The sequence below is a fragment of the Lathamus discolor genome, chromosome 6, assembly GCF_037157495.1.
Source record: "Lathamus discolor isolate bLatDis1 chromosome 6, bLatDis1.hap1, whole genome shotgun sequence".
NCBI classification, from domain to species: domain Eukaryota; kingdom Metazoa; phylum Chordata; class Aves; order Psittaciformes; family Psittacidae; genus Lathamus; species Lathamus discolor.
The window spans coordinates 58,483,106-58,495,258 of NC_088889.1; the positions used below are offsets into that span (position 1 = coordinate 58,483,106).

Genomic DNA, 12,153 nt, shown 5'->3' on the forward strand with positions numbered 1-12,153 from the left:
AAAACCACCTCAGACTGACATTTGGAAGCGTTATGAACTCTGCAGTTCCATGACACACTTCGCTCACCAACACCCCTGTCCTTTCTGTTCCTTCCCCTTGCAAGAAGCCTGAAAGATTCAAGGCCACTTGTGATGAAGTGAATGTATTTTTGAAGCTGGGCTTACCCAACAGCTGCATCCAGGGCCTTCCCCGTGTCCATCTCCGTAATGCCCTGCAGAGGAATTAGAAGCACCAGGTCTAATAAAGCCTAGGGAATTGAGATGGTCTCAATTTCCAAGAGGCAGGTTTGGCATCTTGCACAACCGCAGCATGCCTTGCAGCAGGGACCAACTGCAGTCCCCCAAACCTGTCCAGGGCCCAGGCCACCAGCACCACCTCAGCATGGAGCAGGCTGCGTTCACTGTCTCAGTGTCTCCCCCAGTGAGACCGCAGGATGACACCACCAGTTAGTAGTGCAGAATCACCGCAAGCTCAGGAAGGGTGACGTGGTTCCCCCAAGAAAGATCTTGACACCTTTTATTTTTATTTTGTTAAAAGTCTCCACCACAGAATACAGTGTGTGTGTGGAGAAACAAAGGGAGATACCTTCAAATAATGATGAAACTCCTTCCCTTCTGTGTTTTCCCTAACAGAATAAAGCATCCAGTGACAATCTCGCAATTTGACACAGAGTGAACAGAAGCACATATGCGTGTGTGTACTCACAGACACTTTCCAAGATCTGTAATTGTCCCTCTGCCTTCCTGTTCTCTTCACTCCCTGATTACTGAGTAGGCATCTCTTCCACTGGTAGCAGTCTGACTGACAGCAATTGCTTGTGACACTGGTGCTGGGTGTGAGGCAGGCATTTAGTTGAACATACCAGATACAAAACCATACAAAAAGCCTCTCCTGAAATTAGACACTAAAACATCATACGTACCTTCAGTCAGGAAAAGAAAAGATGATTAGCCAAATTATAATAAAAGGCTTTTGGAAATAGCACATTAATGCTATCTTTCATGTTAGAAGACAAATTTTATTGCAATTCAGCAAATGAGCTACACCTGTAAAACTGCTTCATATATCCAGTTCACATTTAATGTCCAATGGATTGAAATGTCAGAGGAAAAATAAAAAAGGAAAACAGTACCTGGTTTTGTCATCATAATGTAGACTTCAACACCCACCCTTAAAAATAAAAACCAACTAGTCAGTCATTTCCTCAAGTATAAAATATAGAGTTGATAAGGTATTGATGTTTCATCCTGGTCTAACAGCCAGTCTCTAGGTATAAAATAAAGAAGTACAAAGATGTGAAGTACATGTCCAACATCCTTGAGTATTTTCAAGTATCCTATAGTATCTTGCACTACAGAGAAGAACCACTTCACAATATACAGAAATGTTAACTCTGAATAGTTTCACTGCAGAAATCTACAAACATATTCATGAATTCAAAACACAAAAACTGCGGATCATCCAGCTAGTAGGTCCCATTCAAATAATCTGAAAATCACACTTCGTAATGGAAAAAGTTGTGGAATAGTCTTCAGTTCATGAATATGTCTTCAGCTACAGAATGTCAGATGTTGAAGTCTATGGCAGGTAAAGGCTTTTTCTTTTTGTATAAACTATTGTAAAACTATTTGTATATTTGTATAAACTATTGTATTACATTTAAACCAAGTCTTTATTAATTTGCATTGTCTTTTTGTATAAAGTATTATCGCATCAACTCTGGCAGCATTAACCAAAGAAGCATAAACAATCAATAGCCTATAACTCAATTTCTTCTCCTCAAACCAGGTATCAGCCTGTGGCTAATTTAGCACTACATATTTACTACATTATGAACTACATTTTTTTATCATTATATTTCTCTCTACAGAATGCATGTGCGCTGTTAAAATATATATATATATATGTTTTCCCATTAACTGTTACCAAAAAAAACCCCAAACAACAAAATAGCATAACCACATAAACCTGCATCTACCAGACCTGCCCCCTTCTTTTAGAAAAGTAAATGGGGGAAAAAAGTTACAATTGCTTTATTCTATAGCTCATTACTGAACAAAAAAAAAAAAAAAAGCCAAGGCAAGTTTTAAAAAGGGAGATGGGTTTTACAAAGTTCTAGTTACAGAGTAAAGATGCTGGCTGTACCATTTGCTCTTAATAGTCATCCATCCATAGAAAGATTAAATGTTGGATCCTAACATTATTCTGTGGGACTGATGCTAGCTACATCAATGAAAGAAGTAGGTCAGTTTGTGGTAAACACTGAAGAGTGGTAGGGATTATGGCTACTACTACAGACTGAACTGTTCTTAGATATGCCAACATATCTCCTCCCAGAACCCTAGCACGGGCTACCATGCAGCTATATTTAATATCTCAGTCTTCCCTGGCAGTCCCTGCATCCAACAAAACCAACATTTTTCCTGCTGCATTTCAGAACTTTCTACTGGTCCTTCAGTGGTGAAAATCCTCACAGACTTGGAAGTCCATAGCAAAAAGTGCTCTGAATCCTAACAGGATTAAGCATAGACCTCCTATGAGAGAAGGAGGAAGGCTCTGTCATAAAGCGGTCTTTTCTGTCAAAATAAAGTAACTGAGGAGCTAGGAAGATGACCTCTGCATTGTCCTTTTGCATCTAGCTAGCACAGAGCGTGCCGTTACTGATGAACAGCTTCATCCTCATGTGCTAGCCAAAGAACCCACCACTTGGGAACCAGCAATCCACACACTGTGTCCATCCCAGATACCACTAACTGTCATAATGAAGCCAAGAACCACACCAAAGCAAGCCATTAAACCAACGGTATCACACCACACTAGGTGAACATGTGCAAAGAAAAGAAGAAAAAACGAAATCAAACCAACACCTTAATTCAGAAATTCAGGGTTAACTACCTTGTGCAAGAGAAAATTAATCCATACTTAATACCATGGTAGATTTGGTTTTAACAGGATCAGCTAATCTGCTAAGGTCAAAATTAATCCAATCCTCCTTTCTTACTTAGACATATTCCCCCTGAAATACACAGGCCTAGTAAAGTTGTTTTAAATACAGCTGGAAGCACTGTAATTTTTAATACATAAATGAGCAATCTGGGGCAGGCATATAAAGATTATCCCAACATATTAAGTCAAATACATGAAATTCTTAAAGGACATCTGTTTTATTTTTGCCCTTCCAAAGCTGGAAAATCCCCCAAAACCCAAACCTGCACACATAAAACACTTCTGTGAAATACTGCTGTAAGCTCCGGACTGTGGAAGAATTCATGCCCACCCGGCAGGAGGAGTGACTCAGACATTGCCTTTGTAACTTCCCAGTGTTACTTTGACATCAAAAAAGGAATCTTGCTCTGATAAGTAGTGACAAAGGAACTTCTTAGTTTAATAATGAAATAAATAAGACAAAAGTAAAAATAGCCAAAAATTTAATACATGTTCTATACTTATAAATTATGGAAATAAAACTATCACAAGATGTGACTAAGATGTAGGTAAAGAAAAGGTGCTACATTGTATGAGTTAAAACACTTGGATTCTGCTTCTCAAAACAGAGACAATACTGAGATAAGTTTATACAGTGGAGACCTCTTAAATACATAGCCCTGAATTTCTGTACAGTCATTTGCGATGCTGATAAATCAGCCTGTTCTTAAGTCACATATTCATTTCAAAGAGATTTTTATCAGAGGATCCAAATGAACAGAGATGCCTTTAGGCATTTGCCAAGTTCCAGATCTCCAATAAATTAAGCTTTCAGAATGTTTGTGTTTTATTGTAGAAGTGGACTAAAGCTTTCTCTGCTAAAAACAAAAGCATCCCAAATGAAGCAGACTATGACAACAGGACTCAGAATATATTCATTGAAAAGGAAAAGAAAAAAACCTTACCACTCACCATGTTTTCAGAAAAATTAAGATGTCATTATATGTGTTAGTAAGGTATACCATTATTATTTCACGGGGGAATAAACATTAATTTAGTCATCTGGCATTTGGGGAGCTTATGCCCCTCTTTATTAGCAGTTAAGAGAATTACCAGCAGCAACTATATACCAAACTTCAGAAGGCTGGTTCAAGTGGAAACATTTTTGTATATGAACCATTATTCCAGGTTTTTCATTTAAGTGGGCTGCACTGTAAATCCAGAATTGCAACATAATACAGCTAGTTGTATCATAGAAGTTGCTTGGGTTTTTTAAAGACAAACTTACAAAACACAATGATAGGTTAAATAAATAAAAAACATCAGTTAAAAAACACGCTTAATTTCATCTGTGCAATTACGTACCAATATGAAAAATATTACTTTGATCTCTGCACCTTTCACGGTTCAGTCTCCTGGATTTCACTAAAAATAATACTGACAACAAAAATAAATGGAAAAAAAAAGATCTGTTGACAAATCAGTGCTTTGGAGCTATTAAAAAAAGCACACATCAGATTTGTAGTTCCCTTGCAGCAGAACATGACCCAATACGTTAAAAATCAAACATTGGTAATAATGTTAATATATAAAATATTAGTTTAAAAACTATAGAATGACCTTCTCAGCAGAAATGGAGTGTATACATTGGGGTCTATGACATACAGCATATCTGAAGGCAAGTTCACAGAATGCTGAAAGGCTCACTGCACATTTTCTATGGCAAGGAAATACTGCAGCTTTAAAATAAGCTGCACAATACTCATCTCTATCTCTTTCACATGAAAGTGTGTAAAAAGCAAATCGGCAAATAAACTCTAAAATAGATTTATACCAAAATCCTCTTTTTTACATTGAGTTTACAGCTTCTATCCATGTGCCTGTACTATTTTTGGAGTTTCCTTCAAGAAAAGTCAAAGTTGCATTTTTGGGCCATGAACAAGTTCACGATACAATGTACTGGCAAGACAGAACTTTTGCATACTAACGAGATTCACTCCTTGTTGCTTTTTTGTTTGTTTGCTTTTAAAGACAGTTTGTTCCTGTGGGACAAGAGGTCAAATATCGATTCCTTTGACAAGAGATGCCTCCAGCGTAATGTTAAACTCCTGCAAGGTCTGCAGCACTCGAATCAAAGAATTCACAAGAGTATGATCCTTTATCAGTGCTATGTCTTCGTACATCTGTGCTGTAATCGGGCAGTCTGCAAGCAGGGCGATCCAGTGATGCAAAAGGTGGTCTCTGACAAAGTGGCAATTTGCAATTTGGAAACAAAAATAAAGCCAAGTTAATTTCATGTTTACACTGAAGTGATTCTTGTTCTTTGCATTCTAAACAGACCTACTACCTTCTCTGCATATTTTTATAAGACAGGGAAGAGGAAATACTATCTGTGGAACTAGTTTAAACAGGAACAATGTGCAACAGACATGTTTCTAGATTTTCCACCTGTCACATCAAAAGGTGCTTCCCAGGAGGCCTGGAAGTCCCAAGCAGGCCCAAAGTCACTAGCCTGCTCTATTGCCTTTGTGTGAAGAGGCTTCTACATGGTGCCAGCTTCCCTCCTACCCACCTCCTACAATGAGTAGTAGGTGGAACATGGGGAGTTCACCCAGCCATTAACAGGAGAGGCCTCACTGATGGATGGTTTTCTGTGTCTACCTTCTGATCTTGCTAGCTGTAAATGAAAGGGAGGAAAGACTATTCACACCAGCCTACTACCTTCCTCTCTTGATTCAGCTGCTCAGCTCTTTGAGATACTCAGTTTTATATGTCAGGTTACCCACACTTCACTTGCCCAACAGGTCAGGATATAGTTCACTTGATTCTTCTATAGTTACATCGAAGAACTGTATAAGCAATAGCCAACTGCACAACCCAGCAGTTGTGTGGCTTTATCGTACTAATATGCAACATCCTTTTAATTTTAGTAAAGCATCAATAATAAAACCAACAATAATAATAGAGAAGTTTTTTCATACCTGGCTCCAAGACACACCAGCATCTGAAACTTGCCATCCTTCCCAATGTTTCTAGGGGTGTTGTTGATAGCAGTGATAAAGCGACAGAAATTCCTGGCCCTTGTCTGCCAGTTCTCCTCTGGAACCATCTCATTCTGCTCAAGGGTCTCATAGTACGTTTGTGCTTTTTCTTAAAAGAATGGTGGGAGATACTGAAGTTTTATCAGTGCATATAGTAGACCTAAGATAACTGAAATATGATTCTGCTGTGCTTGGAATAAAATAATCGGGCACTGTGACCTTGAAATTTAGATGATTAAACTTAATACCACCTCACTTTCCACGTAAGCATGCTTACAAATCTATATGAGCTATCTGATAGCTCATACTGGACCACTGGCAAATCAGCATGACTGTCTGTACCATGGAAGGCACAGTTAGAGTTGAAAGGCCTAGATTCAAAGCCCATCCATGAATTTCCTGAATGATTATGTTTAGCCACTGTTTCTTTCCATATGATCCAGTTATGTGCTCTCCATGTCTAAAACTGAGATTCTACTTCCTTCCCTCTGAACAGTGCTAAAGAGGTTCTCCTATCTACTGAGTTTTGAGATGCTACAGTAAAATGACGATATAAGAGTGATGTCAAAGTACCTACTCAAAACACAGAAACACTATTAGAAAATTCCTTTCCTAAAAGGCATTTGCATACTCAGTCGATTTATTCAGCTCAATGTCAAAGGATCTAGACCACTGTGTGAAAAATGTATGTTTATAACCCTGTATAACAACATTCATTAAGTACCAAGAGCACGAGATATACCTGTTGTGCTTTATAAGGTAACTCTGCCTTTTAGAAGTTGATTTATTGCTTCCGCTATGCTCAACTAATAACAAGGTTATCATATGTCCATTCACCACCTTATTTAAAGAATTCTTCCTCACTAAGTTTGTTTTACACTATTACTACTAGAAGAATAAAGCCTAATTACTCTATTAAGTACAGCATCAACTTTGGCAGATGGATGCTCTTTCTCTCAAAAGTACAAGAAAGTAAGTGCTCTTATGGCAATTCAGCTGCAGAGATGCAGCTAAATATGCTGTTTTCACCAACTGAGGCACTGGCAAGAATAAGGAACAAGGATGGATATATTTTAAAGTCACAAACAGGCTCTGGAGTCTTTTCTCCTGCTTACCTAAAAAGTCCCAAATAAAGACATTTTTGAAGAGTCTTGGTGATTTAAATCCATGTTGAAACACTTGCTCAAGAGCTGAAACAAGTCCACTTTCTCCACACAGCAATAATGTCAGACTGCCTCTCTGTCAAGCACACACATGAAGCATACACACTTATTATCTCAGTTTGGAAGTCTGGGACATCAAAGTGACTCATGCATCTATTACCGAAGCCAGTTTTTAAACAGATGCCCAAAGTTACAGTCTACTGTTAAACAGTGGCCCCAGAGAGTATAGCCCAGTTCTCAACAAGTCCTGAGCATTCAAAAATGTGGTGACCTCTCTAAGAAGGAGGCTGAAGAAAGCAGTTTCAGGGTCTCATCATCATCATCATCATCATCAAATGAAGCCATGAAAAGGCCATGATAAAGATCAGGTTTTGAGCAGGTTTTACCTATAATACTGACCACTGCACAGAAAATTAAGAAACTGTTTTCCTCTTCAGTAATAAAGATCACAAGCCTATTGCAACAGGTGCCTCAGACTGAACTTCAAGAAGACTGGTGCAGAAGGAATGGGAGGACCTATTTTTAATAAAATTAATGACTTTCAGGAGATATCCATACAGGAGCCAGCACTGCTCTGACCACTCTGGCTCAGAAGGGCTGGATTGTGATGGTTTAAGAGAGGCATGCTGCTTAAGCCTGTTTCAGGAAATAACTGCAGTTTCTGTTATGATGATTATATGTATAATGTAGAAATGTACCTGAGTCTCTAAGAGCACTCCTGTTGCACTTGCTGGGCAGGGTCTGTGTGTGGGGTAGGTGTTTGGGTGTGCATCTTGTTTGTTCATTTTAAAGTGCCTACGGATTTTCATGTTTTAAGTAGCACAGATAATGCAAAACAGGCATAAAAAACCCTACTCAGTACTCAATGCAGATGTAAAATCTCAGTTAACCTAGAACAAACTGAACAGGAGGCCACACTGTTGATAGTGGTATGGGTAGAACCCTTGGCAGAATTACACTATTTCCAATACCGGAATGTTACCATTGAAATTGACAATGTTACAGTTACTGAGAGTTAAGACAGGAGTGCCACTACACAAACAACTCCTTACCTCCTTCTCTGGCTTGTGGAAATGCTTAACAATACCATTTACAGCTTCACCAATAGCTTCTTGTATCTGACCAGTATTTAACTCTGCAAAATACAAAAATATATCCAGTCACTCTGTAACAGCTTTAGAAATTGTACCTCTTCACAAGCAGTGAGGCATACAATAAAAAAAGAGAAGAGGAGCATGAACCAGCATAACTTACGCTGTTAGTGAAAAGGTGCTGGACTATGGATAATAGAAATCTACTTCTACTTTTACTTACTGTGGAGGAGATAGAAATTGAGATGGTTTGGGTTTATACCAAAACTAACACTGGTGTTTCAACGCAACAACAGATGGAAAGGGTTTTTACATATTAAATGAAATTTCAGACCAGGGCCCAAAGCTAAGAAAAGAAGCTGTGCTTTGATTAGCACCACAGAACTTAGATGTCCTAGAAATAATTCCTGTGATAGCTTCACTGTAAACCCAACCGTGCTTGGGAGAAAAGTAACCACCTGTTCCTAATTTATCAGGAACAAGACAGCCCAGAACAATCTCAATAGAAAACTGAAGTCCATTAATAGAAACCACTAGCAAGGCTTTTGTCCGTGAAGGACAGGTAAAGACAGGACAGCAGATTTCTACCTTCCTCCACAGCATTCATTCCACAGATGAAAGACAAGAATACCAAAAACACCACTAGGGCTCCTAAGCACTGAACCATGAGTCCAGAGATATCTTCCTTCCATCCTTGGGGACTTTCAGAACTTGGTTAGATAGAACAGCTTGCTCAGGATTGTAATTCAGAAATTAGCTGGACTTTGAGCATGGGTTTGGGCTAAGTGAATTTCCCAGGTTCTCTCCAAGCTACAGTTCTAAAATACAAGGAAACTACAGTTCTGTTTGCAAGCATTTCTCCTCAGGTAATGATGCAGACAGTACACGACAAGACAAGCTCCACCACTCACTTGGCTTATTGTTTGGCGATATAGTGACAAATCTTCTGATCATGCTTGGTGACTGCTGCAAAGGAGGGGTTCGGCACTGCCGCTCATCAACCTCAGTGTGGGAAGTCAGCAACTCTCCCACCAGGATCCTCTCTAAGCTGCCATCATCCATTCCTTTTCCAAGCCATCTTCCACAGGGAAACCTAAAAGCATAAAGGAGATACGTGGATCAAGTCCTTCATCCCAGATTCAACCCCATGCCAAAGACTTTCAACTGCAGCTGCATAAGTCCCACATTCTACTAGTATAGTTACTAGAAATACACCATTCATCTAGCAACAAAAACTTGGATTTGGCCTTTGTCAGCAGAGGCATAAAAAATAAACCAGTTTTTCAGTTTCAAGTTTGTACTAAATGTTACACTGAATTATTTGCAAAGCAAAGAGTGGCGGATTTTGTCTTGTCCTGTATGTAATATCTGATTTGAGGGCTGCAGAGGAAATAGAGGTAGAAGGGGAAGACCCACTACACACTATTAAAAGGTGGTGAAATACTCCTATGCTTTCACCGATTACATAGCAGGCCAGCCACAAAACAAAAAAAACCCAAACATATACTGAAAGGCCAAAACACCTATACATCTATTGAAACTGGGATATTAAATCAGACACAGAAAGCGCACATGCTCACTTGCTTATCATCACCTTCTACAAATCAATGTTGATGTCAGTTTAATTAGATTAATCAGAAAACTGAATAGCATCCAAAACTAGAATCTTCCCTCTTCATTTAATTACAAACAAGCTGACATGGAAAACTGAGTGGACTTCACCCACCAGTTTGTCATCAACATGAATGAGGCTGACAGTTTCTCCGACAAAGGACAGGGCATCAAACTATGCTGTACCTAATTTAATTTTTACTGTAAATCTCATTCCTTTACTTTCGCTATGCAAACACAGGTTTCCAACACCTGTAAGCCCCTGTGTCCCAGAATGTGTCCAAAGGTTTCTCTGTAACACCTAGGGCACTCAGCCTTAACATAAAATACCACCCATATTTGATGAGCTGCAAGTTCTAATTTGCTATTTCTTCCTTGGGTTCAAGGGAGATTATTTTTAATATGTACAACACACAACTCAGCTTCTCCACCAATGTTTTAAGGCTAGACATGAGCATCTGCAAACTGAAAACTGCTTAATTTGATAAGAATCACAACTTGTTTAATGCCAGAAGCCGAATGACCTTTCTATGCCTTCAGGTAGCGGCAACTGTAGACACAAAGTCCCAGGAGATAAGACCTTTCTAATCAAACAAGTGCTACTGTGCCAGCTCCCCGCAGAAGTTCTACTTACCCAATATGAAATTTCAGGATGATACTTACTTGTAAGTATGCCCTGTTATTTCATTTCTGACCATAACATATTCCACTAGCCACTTGGCATACAGCCCTGAATTATCATGTCCTATTTGCACTGTGGTCAGTTTTCCCAGGTTCTGGCACTGCAAGTTAAACAAAGAATTTGTCAGTGCAAACTGAAAAAGAGCAGCACATTGGAGATACAAACTATTAAAGAACATGCTCAGAGAGGGAATCAGAAATGTGGTTCCCCTTCTCTCACTGCATGATTGATTCCGGACTTTTTAGGTATAGGTTGCCTTATTTGGTTTTGTTTGCTTTTCTTTGTTAAATGCTATTTTAATAATCAGAAACAACACAGTTAAACTAGATTTTTCAATTAAATTTTACCCGATGCATGCACACACACAAAAATCAGCGCAGAATAACTTCGTTTCCAACAGAAGACAATATGATACCCCCCACCATAACAGCACAAAGTTGTAATATAAAGATAGTCTCTCTATTTGCATTAAGGATTCGTCAGTCATTTTGTTCCACATGTTATTAAATACAGATTAAATTTGTTATGTACAGGCACAGGAAGCATTTGTGATTAACCACACAGACTAATGATATGAAATGTATTGCAAGATGGTACAGCAAAGGGGGAATTTAAAACTGAATAAACAGAACATCCAAAGCATTTTTTTATTTCAAACAATACAAACCTCAAAAGTCATTTCTAATATATTCCTGGGAATCTGCAGTACTCCTGTTTCACCCAGTTCTCCCGAGATACAGATCCAAGGATTGGCTGTAAACATTGAACCACCGAGTTTCTTGCTAGGAACAATCAATATATGGTACGGTATCACTGCAAACACAAGAAGAAATTACACTTCAGAAATGAAAGATAGTTATGTAACCTCTTTAATGAAGGGGGGGGGGGAAGGTAAGTCAAAATAATACTGCAGCACCATGAAATGTTAAAACATCAGAGTTGCAAATTTAATCATGCTAACACCTGCGTACTAAGCACTGATCGACAATCAGGAAACGTACATAAAGCAGTCATTAAGAAGCAGGGCTGACAGCAAAACACTATCAACTGGAAAAAGAAGTACGGATGGTACAATGCCTTCATGTAAGTAATTTTCATTTACCAGCCTCAAAACACATCATGGTTACTCGTCCCCAGCTTAGAGACAAGAAAGCAAAGACAGAATATTCATGTATCTAGGACTACATTGCAGCTCAGCATGCAACTCAATACTCAGTTCCTAACTGCCTGTTTTCGTTTGTGCATGTACGCACAGTACACAGCTAACACCAATCCCCACTCAATTACTAACCAAAGCATGTGTTTGCAGGGTTTTCTTGCACCAGTGTTCACTACTGTGGCTGAACAAATTCAGTGAAAATAGTTTATAATGCTGAAAGTTTCTCTGTACCATATTGCTCTTAATTATGCTATCTGTAAGATTTCTTGACTCTAAAAAGAATAAACAACTTTTTCCCCTGTAACTGGCACCAGACTTCCTCAAACACTTCCTGGTCCCCTGGTTTACCAGTGACTAATTCAACATAGTATCGCCCAAGTTACAGCCCCTTCTCTGACTCAGGAGGCATCTGCTCCTGAGGAAATGCACATGCTCTTCAACTGTCTAGCATCTCATACACAGCCCCCTATTAACCAAACT

The 12,153-nt window shown here is 38.9% G+C and overlaps 1 protein-coding gene across 3 annotated transcripts in view; it reads right to left on the bottom strand.

Annotated features, from left to right (window-relative positions):
* Positions 1 to 998: 998 nt before the first annotated feature.
* Positions 999 to 12,153, bottom strand: part of DENND5A (DENN domain containing 5A) — a 72,393-nt gene continuing 61,238 nt past the window's right edge. For all 3 annotated transcript variants that reach the window (XM_065682996.1, XM_065682995.1, XM_065682994.1), the window contains 7 exons: positions 11,182 to 11,327; positions 10,496 to 10,614; positions 9,133 to 9,314; positions 8,183 to 8,265; positions 7,083 to 7,206; positions 5,908 to 6,076; positions 999 to 5,167 (listed from right to left, as the gene is read on the bottom strand). In XM_065682996.1, coding sequence (XP_065539068.1) covers positions 4,984 to 5,167; positions 5,908 to 6,076; positions 7,083 to 7,206; positions 8,183 to 8,265; positions 9,133 to 9,314; positions 10,496 to 10,614; positions 11,182 to 11,327 — 1,007 coding nt within the window. In that variant the 3' untranslated portion in view covers positions 999 to 4,983. The remainder of the gene's footprint in view (positions 5,168 to 5,907; positions 6,077 to 7,082; positions 7,207 to 8,182; positions 8,266 to 9,132; positions 9,315 to 10,495; positions 10,615 to 11,181; positions 11,328 to 12,153) is intronic.